General features: G+C 54.4%; 1 protein-coding gene across 1 annotated transcript; it reads right to left on the reverse strand.

Annotated features, from left to right (window-relative positions):
- Positions 1–1,012: 1,012 nt before the first annotated feature.
- Positions 1,013–15,058, reverse strand: LOC147527688 (uncharacterized). The gene is given in 4 exon segments (XM_086621863.1): positions 1,013–3,738; positions 7,999–8,086; positions 12,586–14,283; positions 14,285–15,058. Coding segments are annotated over 4 exon segments (5,286 nt in total).
- Between the last annotated feature and the right edge of the window lie 5,948 nt (positions 15,059–21,006).

The following is a 21,006-nucleotide window of genomic DNA, read 5'->3' on the forward strand; positions in this document are numbered from 1 at the left end:
TTGCCCCCATTCACTAAGCGGATCATCTTGGCATAGAAGGATTAGATATCCTAGATAGATCATCTTGGCATAGTCAGGAGAGACCTGCCTTTCATAAACCCATGATATCAGGAAACCTCTAAGGCAATGGGCACTGATGCCATGTGGTGAGAGAGCAACCAAAATGCTGATGAGCACAGCACTGAAATGGATGATGTTTAATGTGTAGGACAATTTGGGGATATGTTTTTGTTTTTTTTTTTTCTGGGGGTTGAAAAGAAGGTGTAAATGGATTCTCTAAGGTTGTCGCTGCTTACCCAAATATTGACAGAACATCAAAACAGGCCAGCATAGTTCATGACTGGAGCTCTGGAGTCCCCAACACAAGAAGGACATGGAGCTGTTGGAGCGGGTCCAGAGGAGGGCCACGAAGATGATCCGAGGGCTGGAACACCTCTGCTATGAAAACAGGCTAAGAGAGTTGGGGCTGTTCAGCCTAGAGAGGAGAAGGCTCCGGGGTGATCTTATTGCAGCCTCCCAGTACTTAAAGGAGGCCTACATGAAAGCTGGAGAGGGACTTTTTAGAAGGGCATGTAGTGACAGGACAAGGGGCAATGGCTTTAAATTGAAAGAGGGCAGATTTAGATTAGATACAGGAAGAAATTTTTCACTCTGAGGGTGGTGAGGCACTAGAACAGGTTGCCCAGAGAAGTTGTAGATGCCCCATCCCTGGAAGTGTTCAAGGCCAGGTTGGATGAGGCTTTATGCAACCTGGTGTAGTGGAGGGTTTCCCTGCCCATGGCAGGGGGGTTGGAACTAGATGATCTTTGAGGTCCCTTCCAGCCCATACCATTCAATGATACTTCACTGGCCAGAAACACAAATCCACAGCCTCGGGGAAAGGAGAAGGAGGAAAAGAAAAATCCTGTTTTTAACATCAACCGTGGATCACACTTGAATGCCATGTCGCACAGAGAAAAAGCACAAAGATAATGTCGTTGGCACCTCTGATCGCAATCAACGCTAATTTTATTCAACTCACACCCAGAACAGCAAAGCAAGAGCCGAGGGGCTCCGCCAAGGACGCCGAGCCACAGGCAAAGGTCCCATTAACATCCCCGAGCACCCGCCAAGCACCCACCGCCCGCACTACCCGCGGACTCAGACACCCTCCCACCACCGCCTGCCCAACAGCTAGCACAAAAGGGTCACCACGGCCAACCAGAAGAGCGAGAAGAGGCCCCGGGGCAAGGGGCGAGGAAGGGCCACTGACCGTGTCCAGCAGAGCGGGCGCCTCCGGCTGCGTCTCCTTCGCCGCGGGGCCGGGCGGCGGCGGGAAGTTGGGGCTGAAAACCATCAGGTCGCTCTTGCCCGCGCCCTCCGCCACGCACAGGCTCCGGCTCTGGCGCTGCGAGTACGACCAGCTCCCCACTTCGCTGGCGCACACCAGCGTCGCCGGCCCGGGCCCCGACAGCACGGCCGCCCGCGGCGCCCACCGCCACGCCCCGTACAGCACCAGCGCCAGCACGAACACGCTCGACACCGCGCAGATGGCCACCACCAGCCACACGTTCGTCCACGACGACCACGACGAAGTGCCTCCCTCTGCCGCCCGCACACCCGACCCCGACGACGACGAGAACGACGACGACGACGAGCCCGCGGCCGCCAGCGCCGCCTCGGCGCCCTCCACCAGCGACACGCTCAGCGTGGCCGTGGCCGAGCGCGCCGGCTCCCCGTGGTCCCGCACCACGATCACCAGCCTCTGCCGCGGGCCGTCCGCCTCCTCCAGCGCCCGCGCCGTGCTCACCTCGCCGCTGTACAGCCCCACGCGGAACGGGCCCTTCCCCCGCGGCTCCCACAGCTCGTAGCGCAGCCACGCGTTGTAGCCCGAGTCCGCGTCCACCGCGCGGATCTTCGCCACCACCTGCCCCGCCGGCGCCCCCCACGACGCCCACGCCCACAACACACCCGACTCCGGACCCGCAGCCGACGCCGCCTCGGGCCCCGGCCCGCCGCCCGCAGCCGGCAGCAGCGCCGGCGCGTTGTCGTTCTCGTCCACCACGAACAGCTGCACCGTCGCGTTGCCGCACAGCGGCGGCTCCCCCGCGTCCACCGCCCGCACCTCGAACTCCAGCACCTGCACCTCCTCGTAGTCCAACGGACGCACCGCCCACAGGCGCCCGCTCTCCGCGTCCACCGACACGTAGCTCGACGCCGAGCGCCACCCGACGCCCGGCCCCGCGCCCCCGCCGCCGCCCTCCGCCACCGAGTAGCTCACGCGCCCGTTGCCCGCCTCGTCCGGGTCCCGCGCCCACAGCCGCGCCAGCTCCGCGCCCGCCGCGTTGTTCTCCCGCGCCAGCACCGTGTACACGGCCTGCGCGAACGCCGGCGCGTTGTCGTTCACGTCCGACACCGACACCCGCAGCCCGCGCCTGCCAAGCAGCGACGGCGACCCGCCGTCCTCCGCCCGCACCTCCACCTCGTACTCCGACACCCGCTCCCGGTCCAGCGCCTCCCGCACCACCAGCGAGTACGACCCCGCGAACGTCGACACCAGACCGAACGGCCCCGCCGGCCACACCGCGCACCGCACGCGACCGTTCGCCCCCGAGTCCCGGTCCGACACGCTCAGCAGCGCCACCACCGTCCCCACCGACGCGTCCTCCGCCATCGGCACCGACAGCGACGTCACCCGCACCTCCGGCGCGTTGTCGTTCACGTCCAGCACCTCCACCACCACCTTGCAGTGACCCGACAAATGGGGGGTCCCCTTGTCTCTCGCTTTAATTTGTAGGTCGTAGAAAGTGACTGTCTCAAAGTCCAGGGCGCCCGTCAGTCGGATCTCCCCGCTTTTCGCATCGATGCTGAACACATCGGAGGAAGAAGGAGGAAGAATACTATCAATTTCATAAACCACTTCTCCATATATTCCTAAGTCTGGATCCGTGGCGTTCACTCGCGCCACCAGCGTGCCCTCTAAAGCGTCTTCAGACAAATGCACGTCGTACACCGACTGATCGAACTGGGGCGCGTTGTCGTTAACGTCCAGCACCGAGATCACCAGCTCCATCGTGCCCGTCAGAGACGGACGGCCCCCGTCACTCGCCGTCACCACCAGACGGTGCACAGGCACCGTCTCCCGGTCCAGAGGTTTCGTGAGCACGAGAAACAGAGATTTACTACGCGAGTTGCTGTTTTCTTCCTCTATTCTAAAATGCTCGCTGTGGCTGAGCGTGTAGGAGAGCTGCGCGTTGGCTCCCACATCGGCATCCGACGCGCCCTCCAGCGGGAAACGAGACCCCGGCAGCGTGGTGAATTCCGCGATGCTGAGGTTTTTGCGGGCGGCGGGGAAGCGCGGGGCGTTGTCGTTGATGTCGGTGACCTCCAGCTCCACGTGGAAGACGCGCAGCGGCCGCTCCAGCAGCACCTCCAGCCGCAGGGCGCACGGCGCGCTCTTCCCGCACAGCTCCTCCCGGTCCAGCCGCGAGCTCACCACCAGCGCCCCGCTCGCCCCGCTCACCTCCACGCTCGCCCGCCGGCCCGGCGCCACCAGCCGCAGCCGCCGCGCCTCCGCCTCGCCCGCCTCCAGGCCCAGGTCCTGCGCCAGACGCCCCACCACCGTCCCGCCCTTCGCTTCCTCCGCCACCGAGTACCGCACCTGCCCGCCGACCACCGCCCAGGCCGCCTGCAGCACCACCACCCGCACCGCCCACACGCACCACCCCGCCATCGCCGCCGCCGCCGCCGACACCGGCCCTTACCCGGGCCCCGCACGGCTCCCCGCCGCCGCCCGCACGCCCCGGCTCTCCTCACCGCCCCGCCCCGCGCCGCGCCGCGCCGCCCCCCCGCGCTCACAGCCGGGCTCTCCGCCGCACCGGGGCGGAGCCGCCTCGCCGCTCCCACGCCGTTCCTGAGCCTGCAGCGACACCGTGTGCTGCTCCCACGCCGCACACGCTCCCGCCGCACTTGGCTTGCCGCGCTTGCCTTCTCCCTGCTTTTCTTCTTCCTGGTTCTCCTTTCTCTTTCCCGCTTGCGCAGCTTCTTTCTCTGCTTTCTGTCCTTCCTTCTCCTCTCTCGGCTTTCTGCTCTTTCCTCTTTTGCTTTCTTGTCTTCCTTCTCCTTTCCGTTCTCTCCCGGCCGTGCCCGATTCTTCACTCCCCTTTCCCTTCTCTTTCCATCCTTCGCTCTTCTTTACCCCCGCTCGCAGCTCAACAGTCGCCTCCGGCGCCGCGGCGGCGAACATCAAAGACGGAGCCATCAGCGCTAATTACGGGCATCAGCGCTAATGACGGGCTTTCAGCGCCGCAGCGCGGTACTCTAACCGAGGCGGAGGCTGTAGGGACCAGCTCCCTTCGGCGACTAGAGGTGACATCGGTGCGTGCTGGTCATCTTGTCTATTATCTTGTCCTTCCTTCCTCCCTTCCCTTCTATTTATTTTCTCTTCTTTCCATGCCTTTTCACTTCTCTAGATTCCTTCCTTGCTTTCTTCTTTCCCTTCTGTGATTCTTCTGCAAGGCAACTTTGGTGCAACCTCGTCATCTCCTTTACTGTTTCTTCCTTGTTTCTATTCTTTGTCATCCTTCTTCCCTTCTTAATTTCTTCCTTGCTTCACTTCTTCCTTCCTTGTTTCTTTCTTTCTCCTTTTCACTCACTTACCACCTTTCTCTGTACACTCATTACCTCCGTGCGTGTTAGTAAATTCATTTATCCTTTCTTACGTTATTTTCCTTCTCTCTGGTGCTTGCTTCTGGTTTCATTTTCTTTCTCGTTCCTTCCTGTTTCATTTTTTATTTCTCCTTTTTCAGCGCCTTTTTCATTCTTCATCTTTTCCTTTCACTTCCATTAATCTTTTTCCTCTTTCCTCGTTCTTTTCCTTCTCTTTCTTCTTTTTTTGCCTCACCCAGTCTTACCCTTGCTTCCTCTTCACTTTTGCTTCCATCCGTCTCCTCTTTTTAGCCTTTACCAAGACACAGAGCACGGACATGCTGTTCTCTGCCCCCACGCCTTCCATCCTTCCAGACGAGGAACAACCTTCCTGCTTTCCTCCAGACTATGCAAGACAGACACTCTGAATCTTCACCTCTCCTTCTACAAGAAAATCACACTCTTCAGCCTCCGTCCTCTGGAGACATGAATCCACCACCCTCTGAAACACAACACCAAGACCTTGTACATCAGTGCAAAAACGCTCCAGTGAGCCCAAATAACACTCAGGGAGTCTTTCCTTTGGAAACTCAAACCCATCACAGCCCAGCACAACAAATCTCTGAGAAGGCTGTAAAAGAACAGGGCAACCACAGCTCCCGAGCACTCGTCCTATACCTCTTCTTCTGGCCTCTTTTCCACTTCCACAATGATTGGTCAGCTCTTGTTTTCCCTTTCAGGCAGGCATGCACTGCCAGAACAACTCAGCGAGAGCCTCGGCACACAGGGGCATTAGTCTCCTCCAAATACCTCTCACTCAGTAGCATTAACCACCTCTCAAAAGCCACTATGGCATTCTCAACGACATCTCCTTAACTCCCAACACAGCCACCCCAGAAACGCATTATAGTCCCTCCTCCAGCCACACTGGCTGCCACTTGCTCACACTGTGGCCAGAAGCACCAAGAAAGGAACGAGAGCAGGCAGTGGTGCTTTGCTGCTCCAATCATAGAACCATAAAATATCTCAGCTTGGAAGGGACCCATAAGGATCATTGAGTCCAACTCCCAATCCAGGCAACATTCAGTCAATCCAAGATGAAGATACCACCCCTCGACATGAACAAAAGCACATCTCTCTTTCACATTCTTCTTCTTTAGGTATCATTGACTTAGCTGTAATGTCACTTGTTGCTTCTTCAAAAAATAAACATTTGCAGGGGAGGGGAATGCCTTCTAAGGGCCATTCTCCCCTAATGTTAGCACAGCTTTCTGGAGAAGATGGAAAGGAAAAAATGACTCACATTCTGCAAAAGCCTTTAAGGCACTTCTTCCCCTCACTAGCAAGACTAGGAGCAGAGAGGTAACCAAGGAGAGGTTCAGAGAAGGCTCGCCAAATCTGATCAAAATTTGGAAAATACGATTCACCAACACAAAATTTCACCAACATGATGCCCCATCAAAAACAATGGATCAAAGGTGTGTATGGGAGATGTCTTCACATCGAATAGGAAGATCACAGAGAACACCAAGGCGCAAGGATATCAACAACTTCTGGAGGTCCTATGAGGTATAGCAAGCAACTCTGTGCGTTGGGCGTTTTCCAAGTTTTTATATTTGAATACTCTATCCCAAGCCCTGGGAAATGAAATCTCCACCTAAGCAGACATTATCCAGTCCTACACAGTCCATGCACACGGAGAGGAAATGAAGCACACACACATTACACGCACCTCCTCATCTCACCTGCTTACAAATCCTGCATGAGAAGGAAGAGGAACAATGAACCATCATGGCAACATCAACAGCTGTGGAAGCTACTACAAACGCCCACCACTACACAACGACAGCACGTTGGAGCCCTACCCTAGGGCTCCTACCCTCACACCACTTTTCTCAAAACAAGCGGGAAACGGTTCATCGGGCAATGTTCAGCAAGTCTGCATCTCATCGCCACTTACCAACATGTTACCTACATCAGTCAGGCAGCAGCAAAAATTCATGTCTCTGGTGGTAGATCTTCATAACCTTAAAGGACATTGTGGGAGTTTCGATACCATGTCACTATCTCAAGATCCAGAAGGCCTTCAACTCCAGACCCTTGGAGCCTGGGAAAGGATCCTGCAAAAGAACACTCAGTGCCCATCCTGACACATGCTTTCCTCTAGGCATCCTCCATTTCCCACTCTCAACATGCATTCTCAAGAAAAGCACATCATTTCCCATTCTTGTCTTAAGACATGGCCCATGCTCTTACCAAGGATTTCCACTTCCCTCACACAACTCTTCCCACTGCTCAAGATCACCCTTCACATCAGGATATGCCCAGAACCTACTCAGTGCCACTGCCACATTCATCTCCATGAACATGTCTCAGTTTCCTTTCAGCCCTGTTTTTGCAGACTCTTCCATCAATGACAGCACCATCGGAAAACATATAGATGATACGGCACACATGGTGTCCAGCAGACTCTCCGCAGCTGACCCTTCATGTTTTGCAAGGCTTCAGCAATCTCAGATGGAAATGTTACACACCTTTAAGCAATACTATTTTAAAAGATGATCAGAGAATCATCATCTTGGAAAAGACCCTTGACACCATCAAGTCCAACCATTTACCCTAACCACTACGTCTTTTAAATACCTCCAGGGATGGTGACTCAACCCCTTCCCTGGGCAGCCTGTGCCAATGCTTGACAACCCTTTTGGTGAAGAAATTTTTCCTAACATCCAATCTAAACCTCCCCTGTCACACAACTTGAGGCCGCTTCCACTTGGCCCATCACTTGCTACTTGGGAAAAGACATCGACACCTACCTCATTACAATCTCCTTTCATGGAGTTGTAGAGGTCTCCCGTCAGCTTCCTTGCATGCAGACCAGACAACCCCAGTTCCTTCAGCTACTCCTCATAAGACACGTGCTCCAGACCCTTCACCAGCTTCGTTGCCCTCCTTTGGACAAGCTCCAGCACCTCAAAGACTTTCTTGTAGAGAGGGGCTCAAAACTGAACACAGTATTCAAGGTGTGGCCTCAGCAGTGCTGAGTACAGGGGGACAATCACTTCCCTAGTCCTGCTGGCCACACTACTTCCGATATAAGACAGGATGCTATTGGCCCTCTTGGCCGCCTGCCCACACTGCTGGCTCACGTTCAGCCGGCTGTCAAGCAACATGCACCAGTCCTTTTCCACCAAGCAGCTTCCAGCCACTCTTCCCCAATCCTTTAGTGTTCCATGGGGTGGTTGTGATTCGATTGCAGGACTCAACACGTAGCCTTGTTGACCCTCATACAATTGGCCTCGGCCCATCGATCCAGCCTGTCCAGATCCCTCTGTAGAGCCTTCCTACCCTTAAGAAGGTCAACACTCCCACCTCTCTTGGTGTCGTCTGAGTTACTGAAGGTGCACTTGATCCCTTCACTGATAAACATATTGAACAAAAACGGCCCCAGTACTGAGCCCTGCAGAACACCCCTGGTGACCAGCCGCCAACAGGAACGAACTCCATTCACCACAACTCCTGGGGCCTGGCCAGCCAGCCAGTCTTTGACACAGCAAAGAGTACACCCATCAAGCCATGAGCAGCCAATTTCTCCCAGAAGTGTGCTCTGGGGAACGGTGTCAAAGTCTTTACTAAATTCCAGGTAAACAACATCCACAGCCTTGTCCTCATTCACTAAGTGGGTCACCTTGTCATAGAAGGAGATGAGGATAGTTAAGCAGGACCTACCTTTCACAAATCCATGATGTTGGTACAGCTCTAATGGCAATGGGCATTGATTTCATGCACTGAAAGAGCAACTCAAATGCTGATCAGCACAGCAATCTGCAGGACAATTTGGAAATGTTTGGGTTTTTTTAGCTAGAAAAGAAAGTTTACACAGATTCTTTAAGTTGTCACTGCTGATCCAAATATTCAGTTTTCCACAAGAACCCACATCTGATACAAGCACAGTGAGCAGTCAGCAACACAAATGTCAGTAAATGGTGCCTGGGGGACTGTCAGCACCACAGCCTGCATCTCTTGCAGTTCTTCATCAAGCTCGACTGAAAATGCTGCACATCAGCAAGCAAGAGCTTCTTGAAAGCTGATATTGTGGCACCTCTCACCACAATTGGCACTGATTTTATTCTAAAGTAGAATGACTCACACCTGGAACAGCAAAACTCAGCTGAGAGAATGAAGTACCACCAACCTTAGGAGAAGATCAGGTCGGAGACAAGCTAAGAAACATGAAGGTGCACTAGCTCATGAGATCTGATGCGATGCATCCACTGCTCCTGAGGCAACTGGCAGACAAAGTTGCTAAGCCATTATCCATCATATTTGAAAAGTTGAGGCAGTCCGGTGAAGTTCCCAGTGACCAGACAAGGGGAAACATAACCACCAGTCTTAAAAAAGGAAAAAAGGAAGACCCAGGGAACTACAGGCCAGTCAGTCTCACCTCTCTGCCCAGCAAGATCATGGAGTAAACCCTCCTGGAAACTATGCTAGGGCACATGGAATACAGAGAGGTGACTGGTGACATCCAACATGGCTTCACTAAGGCCAAATCATGCCTGACAATTCTGGTGGCCTTCTATGACAGTGTTACAGCATTGGTGGACAAGGGAAGATGACTGATACTGTCTAGCACAACATCCTTGTCTCTAAAATGGAATGACATGGATTTGACAGGTGGATCACTCAATGAATAAGGAACTGGCTGCACAGTCACACTCAAAGAGTCACGGTCAATGGCAACGTCTGGGTGGAGACCAGTGACGAGTGGTGTCCCTCAGGGGCCTGTATCAGGACCAGCATTACATAACATCTTTGTCGAGGACGTGGACAATGGGACTGAGTGAACCCTCATCAAGTTTGTAGATGACAGCGAGATGAGTGCTGTGGTTGATACTCCAGAGGGAAGGGATGCCATCCAGACAGACCCTGACATGCTACAGAGGTAGGCCTCTGCAAACCTCAAGAAGTTCAATAAGGTCCTGCACCTGGGTCAGGGCAATCCCAAAGATGGATACAGGCTGGGCAATGAGGGGATTGAGAGAAGCCTTGAGGAGATGGGCTTGGAGGTGATGGTGGACGAAAAACTGAATATGAGCCAGCAATGTGTGCTCACAGCCAAGAAAACCAATCGTGTCCTGCACTGCATCAAAAGAAGTGTGGCTAGCAGGTCAGGGAGGTGATTTTCCCCCTCTACTCTGTCCTTGTGACACCAGACCTCATGACACAGATTTGACACGTGGAGCAGAGACGCATCCGCAGTTCGTGGGAAGGGACTCCACGCTGGAGCGAGTGGCTGCATCCTAAGATTCTGACTATGAGGGGAAAACCGGTGCTGGAGCCATCTGATGGGTAAGGATTGCATCCTTAAGGAAGGACTCACATTGGAGAAGATCATGGAGGACTGTCTTGCATGAGGGGCACCCCATGTTGGAGCAGGGGAAGAGTGTAAGGAATCGTCCCCCTAAACAGGAAGAAGCAGCAGAAACAGCATGTGAGGAATTGACCTGCAACCCCCATTCCCCATCCCCCTGCACTGCTGAGTGGGGAGGAGGTAGAACCAGGAAGAAGGGAGGGGTGGGGGAAGGTGTTTTTAAGATCTGGCTTTGTTTCTCATTATCCTCTCTCAAGTAACTGACAACAAATTGAATTCATTTGTCTCCAAACACACGGGCCCACAGTTGGTGGGTGATCCCTCCCTGTTCTTATCTCAACCCTCAAACCTTTTGTTACGTTTTTCTCCTCTCCACCCCACTGGGGGAGAGGAGTGAGTGAGCAGTGGCATGGTAGCTTATCTACTGGCTGGGCTAAACCACAACACCTACTCTGGGACATGCATTCCCAAGACAAGCACATCATCTCCCATTCTTGTCTCCTTATGACACGTCCCAGCTTGAAACCCCACCCTGAGCATGGCCCAGGCCTTTGCACCTAAATACTTGTCACCTTTTCAGCAATTTCCGCTGGAAACTCTACAGTTACATGTTACAGTTCTTCAAGATTCTGTGATCAGAGCAGTGACAGCTCAGATCCCACTCCACATGGATTTCATTCTTCGAGAGAACCACACCAAATGCCGAAGCACAAACGCACTCACGTTTTCAACTGGGTGGGAAAATTTGCACCACAGAAAACCAGAGCGGAGCTACTCTGCAGGGTTTGGTGTGTACATGCACACATCAGAACGAGCCATGTGTAAGAGGACACAGCATCTCTACCGAGGCTACTGTGCAAGTGCACACGTAGGGGACATCAAGAGCACAAAGATTATACCCGTCTCATCATGTGCCTTTACCAATCCTTCCCAAATAGTACAAAAGAAGCATCACGGCACCATAAACATTTGTGCAAGCTACTACAGATGCTCACCAGTACACAATGAGAGCAAACTGAAGCACTACCCTCCCACAACAACCTTCTCAAAAGAAGAGAGAAAAGGTCCCTCTGACAGTATTCAGCAATCGCTCCCTTACCTGCACTTATCAACACACTAACTACGTCCAGGCAGGCAGCAACACAAGGGACTGTCTCTCGTGGGAGATCTTCATAACCTCAAAAGACACTGTGGGCATTTCAATACTGTGTAACTATCTCAAGACCCAGAATGCCTCTAACTCCAGACTCTTCCAGCCTAGGAAGGGATCCCAGGATCCACCATTCCTCATGCTAGCACGTGTTCTCAAGAGAAGCACATCATCTCCCATTCTTGTCTTCTTATGACACGGCCTGTGGTCTTTCCCAAGGATTTCCGTAGCATTTCTATGACAGAACACCTGAGCTGGCCTGCTCTGCAGGGTCTGGTATGTACGTGCACCTATCATAATGAGAGAATATTGACAAGAGGACACACCATCTCTACTGAGGCCACCTATGGAAGTGGATGAGAAGGGGAAGTTGAGTGCACAGAGGTCACACCCTCCTCTTTTACCGCCACTTAAAAATTCTACTGAGGACAACAGAAGCATCACAGCATCAGCAACAGCTAATGAAGCTCCTGTAGATGCCACCACTATGCAAGGAGAGCAGATTGAATCGCTATTGTCCCACAACAACTTTTCCAAATCAGCAGTGGCAGCATCAGACAGTGTTCAGCAGCTTATATCTCACCTGCTTTTGTCAACACATTGCCACGGCAATCAGGCAGCAGCACAAGGGACTCTTTCTAGTACCAGTTATTCATAATAGCAAAGGACATTGTTGGCATTTCAATACCATACGCTATGTAAAGAAGACCTCCAACTCCAGACTATTGGAGCCTGGAAAAGAATTCTGGGTAGCATGGCTCTGTGCCCATCCTGTCTCATGCTTGCCTTGAAGCATCCTCCGTTCCCCACTCTGGGACATGCATTCTCCAGATAAGCACACCATCTCCCACTCTTGTCTTCTTATGACATGGCCCATTCTCTTCCCAAGGATTTCCATTTCACTCACACAACTCTTCCCACTGCTCAAGGTCACCCTTCACATCAAGACATGGCCAGGCCCTACTCACTACCATAACAACATTCACCCGTTCCACATGCCACAGTTTCCTTCCCGCCCAACTCAAGGCTCATTCCAGCTTCTGCAGATGCTTCCCAGCAACGAAGGGAACATACAAACACACAGAGGTGTCATATTCATGGGGATCAGGAAACTCTCTGCAGCTGGGCTGTCATGATACTGAAAACTGATGTCGTTGGCACCTCTCATCCCAATCAACTCTGATTTTATTTAGCTCACACCCAGAACAGCAAAGCAAGAGCCGAGGGGCTCCGACAACGACGCCGAGCCACAGGCAAAGGCCCCATTAACATCGTCAAGCATCCACCAAGCACCCACTGCCCACACGTCCCACGGACTCAGACACCCTCCCACCAACGCCTGCCCAGCGGCCCTCACAGAAGGGCCACTAGGGCCACCCAGAAAGCTAGAAGGGAGAAGAGGCCCCGGGGCAAGGGGCGAGGAACGGCCACTGACCGTGTCCAGCAGAGCGGGCGCCTCCGGCTGCGTCTCCTTCGCCGCGGGGCCGGGCGGCGGCGGGAAGTTGGGGCTGAAAACCATCAGGTCGCTCTTGCCCGCGCCCTCCGCCACGCACAGGCTCCGGCTCTGGCGCTGCGAGTACGACCAGCTCCCCACTTCGCTGGCGCACACCAGCGTCGCCGGCCCGGGCCCCGACAGCACGGCCGCCCGCGGCGCCCACCGCCACGCCCCGTACAGCACCAGCGCCAGCACGAACACGCTCGACACCGCGCAGATGGCCACCACCAGCCACACGTTCGTCCACGACGACCACGACGACGGCGACGCGCGGCCCTCCGCCGCCCGCACACCCGACCCCGACGACGACGAGAACGACGACGACGACGAGCCCGCGGCCGCCAGCGCCGCCTCGGCGCCCTCCACCAGCGACACGCTCAGCGTGGCCGTGGCCGAGCGCGCCGGCTCCCCGTGGTCCCGCACCACGATCACCAGCCTCTGCCGCGGGCCGTCCGCCTCCTCCAGCGCCCGCGCCGTGCTCACCTCGCCGCTGTACAGCCCCACGCGGAACGGGCCCTTCCCCCGCGGCTCCCACAGCTCGTAGCGCAGCCACGCGTTGTAGCCCGAGTCCGCGTCCACCGCGCGGATCTTCGCCACCACCTGCCCCGCCGGCGCCCCCCACGACGCCCACGCCCACAACACCCCCGACTCCGGACCCGCACCCGGACCCCCCGCCGCCTCGGGCCCCGGCCCGCCGCCCGCAGCCGGCAGCAGCGCCGGCGCGTTGTCGTTCTCGTCCACCACGAACAGCTGCACCGTCGCGTTGCCGCACAGCGGCGGCTCCCCCGCGTCCACCGCCCGCACCTCGAACTCCAGCACCTGCACCTCCTCGTAGTCCAACGGACGCACCGCCCACAGGCGCCCGCTCTCCGCGTCCACCGACACGTAGCTCGACGCCGAGCGCCACCCGACGCCCGGCCCCGCGCCCCCGCCGCCGCCCTCCGCCACCGAGTAGCTCACGCGCCCGTTGCCCGCCTCGTCCGGGTCCCGCGCCCACAGCCGCGCCAGCTCCGCGCCCGCCGCGTTGTTCTCCCGCGCCAGCACCGTGTACACGGCCTGCGCGAACGCCGGCGCGTTGTCGTTCACGTCCGACACCGACACCCGCAGCCCGCGCCTGCCAACCAGCGACGGCGACCCGCCGTCCTCCGCCCGCACCTCCACCTCGTACTCCGACACCCGCTCCCGGTCCAGCGCCTCCCGCACCACCAGCGAGTACGACCCCGCGAACGTCGACACCAGACCGAACGGCCCCGCCGGCCACACCGCGCACCGCACGCGACCGTTCGCCCCCGAGTCCCGGTCCGACACGCTCAGCAGCGCCACCACCGTCCCCACCGACGCGTCCTCCGGCACCGGCACCGACAGCGACGTCACCCGCACCTCCGGCGCGTTGTCGTTCACGTCCAGCACCTCCACCACCACCTTGCAGTGACCCGACAAAGGGGGGGTCCCTTTGTCTCTCGACTCGATTTGCAACTCGTATGCACGGACGTCTTCAAAGTCCAGGGAGCCCGTCAGTCGGATCTCCCCCGTCTTCGGATTTAAAATAAAAAGGTTTAATCCTTCTTGAGGAAAAGTACTGCTCATAGTAAACGTCATATCACCATTGCTGCCCAAGTCCGGATCCGTGGCGTTCACCCCGCGCCACCAGCGTCCCCTCTCCAGCGCTCTCCGGCAGCTGCACTTTATACACCAACTGGTTGAACTGGGGCGCGTTGTCGTTCGCGTCCAGCACCGAGATCACCAGCTCCATCGTGCCCGTCAGAGACGGACGGCCCCCGTCACTCGCCGTCACCACCAGACGATGCACAGGCACCGTCTCCCGGTCCAGCGGTTTCACTAGCACCAGGAACAGGGATTTAGTGAGAGAGTTGCTGTTTTCTTCCTCTATTATAAAGTGCTCGCTGGGGCTGAGCGTGTAGGAGAGCTGCGCGTTGGCTCCCACATCGGCATCCGACGCGCCCTCCAGCGGGAAACGAGACCCCGGCACCGTGGTCAGTTCCGCCATGCTGAGGTTTTTGCGGGCGGCGGGGAAGTGCGGGGCGTTGTCGTTGATGTCGGTGACCTCCAGCTCCACGTGGAAGACGCGCAGCGGCCGCTCCAGCAGCACCTCCAGCCGCAGGGCGCACGGCGCGCTCTTCCCGCACAGCTCCTCCCGGTCCAGCCGCGAGCTCACCACCAGCGCCCCGCTCGCCCCGCTCACCTCCACGCTCGCCCGCCGGCCCGGCGCCACCAGCCGCAGCCGCCGCGCCTCCGCCTCGCCCGCCTCCAGGCCCAGGTCCTGCGCCAGACGCCCCACCACCGTCCCGCCCTTCGCTTCCTCCGCCACCGAGTACCGCACCTGCCCGCCGACCACCGCCCAGGCCGCCTGCAGCACCACCACCCGCACCGCCCACACGCACCACCCCGCCATCGCCGCCGCCGCCGCCGACACCGGCCCTTACCCGGGCCCCGCCCGGCTCCCCGCCGCCGCCCGCACGCCCCGGCTCTCCTCACCGCCCCGCCCCGCGCCGCGCCGCCCCCCCGCGCTCACAGCCGGGCTCTCCGCCGCACCGGGGCGGAGCCGCCTCGCCGCTCCCACGCCGTTCCTGAGCCTGCAGCGACACCGTGTGCTGCTCCCACGCCGCACACGCTCCCGCCGCACTTGGCTTGCCGCGCTTGCCTTCTCCCTGCTTTTCTTCTTCCTGGTTCTCCTTTCTCTTTCCCGCTTTCGCAGCTTCTTTCTCTACTTTCTGTCCTTCCTTCTCCTCTCTCGACTTTCTGCTCTTTCCTCTTTTGCTTTCTTGTCTTCCTTCTCCTTTCCGTTCTCTCCCGACCGTGCCCGATTCTTCACTCCCCTTTCCCTTCTCTTTCCATCCTTCGCTCTTCTTCACCCCCGCCCGCAGCTCAACAGTCGCCTCCGGCGCCGCGGCGGCGAACATCAAAGACGGAGCCATCAGCGCTAATTACGGGGCATCAGCGCCGGAGCTCGGTACTCTAACCGAGGCGGAGGTTGTAGGGACCAGCTCCCTTCGGCGTCTAGAGGTGACACTGGAGCGCTCTGGTCATCCCGTCTATCATCTCTTCCTTCCTTCCTCCCTTTCCTTTTTCCCTTCCCTTCTTCTCTTCCTTCTTTCCTGGCTTTCAACTTCCTTAGATTCCAAGTAAAAGGGCAGGAGCCTTTTTCCTTTCTTTCTCTCCTTCTGCTGCAAGATAACGTTGCTGCAACCTCGTCATCTCCTTTACTGTTTCTTCCTTGTTTCTCTTCTTTGTCATCTTCCTTCCCTCTATAGTTTCTTCCTTCCTTCCTTGCTTATTTCTTTCTCCCTTTCTCTCCCTCACTACTTTTCCGTGTACAGTGACAGCGTCCGTGCATGTATGTAAACTCATTTATAGTTTCTTATTTTGTCTTCTTTCTCTCTAGTGCTTGCTCCGTTCTGGTGTCCATTTCTTTCTCTCCTTCCTTCCTTCCTTGATTCCTTCCTTCCTTGCCTCACTCCATCCATCCCTCCTGTTCTCCTCTTCTTCCCTCCTTGCTTCTGCGTTGTCTCCTTGATCAACATGCTTTTTACACAACTACATCACGCTCGCTCTGCAGCATGAAAACACCCTCAGGCAAGAGTTCTGCTTCGTCTTTTCATCAAGCCCTGCACAGGGTCTCTGAGTAACAAGGATGCTGAGGTCCTCCACTCCATTCACCATGTAGAGATGACATCACTGCATCTCCTCTACCCTCTCTTCGTCCTTCTTTTCTATTCCTTCTTTCTTTCCTCCTTGCTCCCTTTTTCCATTCATACAGTCTTCCTTTTCCTTCTCCTTTCTCTTTCACTCCTTCTTTTTTCTCCTTTTTCATTCTTCATCTCTTCCTTTCTCTTCTATTCGTCTTTCCCCTCTTTCCTCGTTCTTTTCTTTCTCTTTCTTCTACTTTTTTGCCTCTTTGCCTCCTCTTCACTTCTGCTTCCATCCTTGCCTCCTCCTTTTCGCCTTTACCAAAATATTTTCTACATCTCTACACAAAGCTCACCATGGAGCACAGACATGCCCTTTGGCAAGAGCTCTTCTTACTCCACCCTGACACCTTCCATTCTTCCTCCAGACGAGGAGGAAACCTCCTGCTTTCCTCCAGTCTATGCAAGACAGACACTGACCATTCACTTTGCCTTCTGGAAGATCATCACACTCTTTAGGATCTGTCCTCTCAAGTAGACAATCCATGACCCTCTGAAAAACAAGACCAAAGCCCAGGTACTTGGACATCTGTGCAAAAATGCTCCAGTGAGCCCAAACAACACATAACAAGTCTGTCCTTCAGGAACTCTAATCCAGCGCAGCCCAGAATGACCATTCTCCAAAGCCACAGCTCCCGAGCACTCTTCATGTACCTCGACGTTCATGTACCTCCCAACATGGCCACTCCAAAAACTGCATCAGGGTCCCGCCTCCAACCGCGCTGGCTGCCACTTGCCCACACTGTGTCCAGAAGCACCAAGAAAGGAACGAGAGCAGGCAGTGGTGCTTTGCTGCTCCAATCACAGAATCATACAATACCACATTTTAGAAGGGACCCATAGGGACCATCGAGTCCAACTCCCAATCCAGGCAACATTCAGCCAATCCAAGATGAAGACACCATCAGTCTTCAGGAACAAAAGTACATCTGTCTCTCAGACTTATCTTTAGGTAGGAGCAACTTACCTGTAGCATCACTTGTTGCTTCTTCAGAAAAGAAACACTTGCAGGGGAGGGGAATGGATTCTAAGGGACATTTGCCCTTAAAGTTAGCACAGATTTCTGAGGAAGATGGAGAGGAAAAAAATGTTCCACATCCTACAAAAACCTTTAAATCACTGGACAGTCACAGTCCTCCCTGATGCCCTTTTGTCAAAGGGGAAGCAGGAGGGACACCTGAAAGCTAAGGACTTTCTCTCAATGTAAACCTCAGCTCAGGACACTGGAAAGCCATCCCCTACTCTGATGGCCAACTGCCTCAAACTCTGACACCCAAGAGCTGACAAAATTCTGCCACCTGCATCTCATCCACTGCCACCAACACATCTCCAATTTGAGAAAAAACCACCAAAATGGTGGGTGGTTTTGGCGAGAGGAGAGAAGAAAACTAAAGGAACCCATTCCACTGCACTGAAACGCAAGGTTTGACTACATCCTGAACATGGATACTGCTTCTTCCCCTCCCTAGCAAGAGTAAGAGAACAGAGAAGACCAAGGAAGGTTCAGAGAAGGCTGGCAGTGTCATCCAAATTTCAGAAAGCTTCTCTTTGACCAACAACATTTCACACTAAAAAAAAAAGAGACCAAAGGCACATACAGCAGTTATCTTCACAAGCTGTAATACCATGGAGAACAACACGGCATGAGGATATGCAGAAATTTGGGAAATCCTGAAAGGAGTCCAGGCAAGCAGCTCTGTGCACCCCAGGCCTCTTCTCAAGACTTTCTATTGGTATCCTCTACCCCACGCCACGGAAAACAGCATCACCACAGCTAAGCAGACATTCTCCAGTCCTTCCCCAATGACACAGACCATCTTCTACCCACCATCTCCATTTCCATCAGGAAAGACTTTTCCCCGCTCAAAGTCACCCTCCCCATCACACAAGTCCAGGCCCTACTTGGTACCACAATCACTGCCAAAATACTCAGACATTGCTCAACACCAACAATATCCCCCCCTCTAAACTCCACTCTGAGCATGACCCAGACCTTTGCACAGCCTCACCTTTCCTTGTGACTGGCACAAAGAACACATGGAGAGCTGGAAAGCCACTCACTGTCTTGTAGACTGAATGAATGAACTTCACCCTAAAGACTTTGTGCCTTTTCAGAAATTTCAGATGGAAACACCACAGAGCTGCACGTTACAGTCCTTAAGGATTCTGTGATTGGAATTGTGACAGCTTGGATCCCACTCCACACGGATTACGTTCTTGGAGAGATTCAAACCAAATGTTGAAGTGTAATGTGCACTTACGATATCAACTGGACAGGAAAGTTAGTACCAAAGGGAAAAGAGTTGGGCTGCTCTGGAGAGTTTGGTGTATGTGTTCACATAACCCAACGAGTAAAGCATGACGAGCAGAACAGCATCTGTACTGAGGCCGACTGAGCAAGTGCACAAGGAGGAGAAGTCGAGTGCACAAACATTACACTCACCTCATCACATCGCCTTAAAATCAAGCCTGAGGAGGAGCAAGGAACCATCACAGCAACATCAATGGCTGTAGAAGCTACTATGGATGCCAAACATACGACAAGGAGAGCAGACTGAAGCACTGCCCATCTCCTCTTTCAGAGAAGAATCACAGAAGGGGAAGACATCTGAGGAAACCACATGTGAGATCAGCATGGTCAGAGGTCAGCAAAGGCAATAAGGCAGTAAAGAGTGCCCGGGGACTGCCAGCACCACAGCCTGCGTGTCATGCAGGTCTTCATCAATTTTGAAAGGTAATGCTAAACACCAGCAAGTAAGACCGTCCTGAAAACTGGTATTGTGGCACCTCTCATCTCAATTGGCACTGATTTTATTCTACAGGAGAATAACTCACACTCTATTCTTCACATAGATTCCTTTCCTGCTTCCTTTTCCCATGTATAGATTCCTTTGCTACTTTGTTTCTCCCTCCATCCCTTCCCTTTTCCTTACATAGATTCTTTCCTTCCTCCCTTCTCTGATTCCTTCTTTCTTGCATAGATTCCTTCCTTTCCTGCTCCCTTTCTCGTTCTTTCCTTCTTCCTTTCTCACAAGTCCTCTTTCCCTTTCTCTTCTGTCATCTCTTCCTTTCTTCCTTTTCTCTTCTCTCTTTCCTTCTTCTTTCTTTTCTCTTCCTTTTTCTTTCCTGGTCTCTCCTGCCCTAGATTGACTCCTGTTCTCTGCTGCTCCCATTCTCATCTCCTCTTTTCTTTTTTCCATCTACCCAAATATTTGACACATGACTACACCACACTTGCCAGGAGGCATGGAAATGTCCTTTGACAAGAGTGCTCATTCCCCTCCCTTCTGCCTTCCATGCCTACAGATGGGCAACAACCTTCCTGCTTTCCTCCATGCTATGCAACACAGAAAGACCGCACCTTCCTGCCCTTCTGGAACAAGATCACACTCAGCAGCCTCCAGTCCACTCGAGGACTCGCCAAATAGCAAAGCACAGCAATCATATGGCAAAGAACAGCTCTGCTACGTCACAGCAGAATCCACCACCCTCTGAAACACAGGCTTGAGTTCCATGTAATTGGACGTCCTGCAAACAGGCTCCAGTGAGTCCAAACAACGCACAAAGGATCCTTCATTCAGGAACTCAAACCCATCACAGCCCAGAACGACAATTCTTGCTGACAGAAGAAAACCAAAGGTTCCCATTCCACTTACTGAAATGCAAGGCTGGTCAACGTCTTGAATACAGAGAGCACTTTCCCCTTCGCTAGCAAGAGAGATGAGCAGAGAGATGACCGAGGAGAGCTTTACAGAAGGCAGACAGAATGATTCAAGCTTCAAAAGCCTTCTGTTTGACCAACAACATACCACGTTCAAGAGAAAATGATTCAAGGAGCCTATGGCAGATGTCTTCACATCATGCAGGAATACCACAGAGGGCAAAAGGGCGAAAGGATGTACTGAACTTCTGGAGGTCCTAAGAGGATGCCAAGCAAGCAGCTCAGCATCAGGCCTCTTCTCAAGGTTTTCTACTGGCAATCTCTATGACACACCATGAGTAATGAGATCTCCAGCTAAGCAGACTTTCTCAAGTTCTTTCCCAATGACACAGTCCGTGCTCTACCCAGCAACTCCATCTCCATCAGCTAAGACTCTTCCCCACTCAAAGTCACCCTCCCAGCGATGCATGCCCAGCCCATACCCCATCTGACTACAGGCATCGCTGTCACAATACTCAGACATTGCTTCACCACCAGAATATGACCCAGCTCGAAACCCCACTCCGAGCATAAACCAGGCCTTTGCACAGCCTCATCTTCCCTCATCATCAGCACAAAGAACATACGGAGGGCTGCAGTTCCACTAACTCTCTGGAAGACTCTTTTCAGATACCAGAACTTCACCATAAATACTTGGCACCTTTCCAGCAATTTCGGGAGGAATCTCTAACAGAGCTGCACATAAGAGCTCTTCCAGATTCTGTGACCAGAGCAGTGACACCTCAGATCCCACTCCACACGGATTTAGTTCTTCAAGAGAACCACACTAAATGCCAAAGCAAAAGCGCACTCATTTTCAACTGGGTGAGAAATTTTGTACCACAGAAAACCAGAGCTGGGCTGCTGTGCAGGGTTTGGTGTGTACATGCACACATCAGAACGAGCCATATGTAATAGGACACAGCAGCTCTACCGAGGCCAGACGTGCAAGTA

The sequence above is a fragment of the Tauraco erythrolophus genome, chromosome 16 (assembly GCF_009769465.1).
Source record: "Tauraco erythrolophus isolate bTauEry1 chromosome 16, bTauEry1.pri, whole genome shotgun sequence".
NCBI classification, from domain to species: domain Eukaryota; kingdom Metazoa; phylum Chordata; class Aves; order Musophagiformes; family Musophagidae; genus Tauraco; species Tauraco erythrolophus.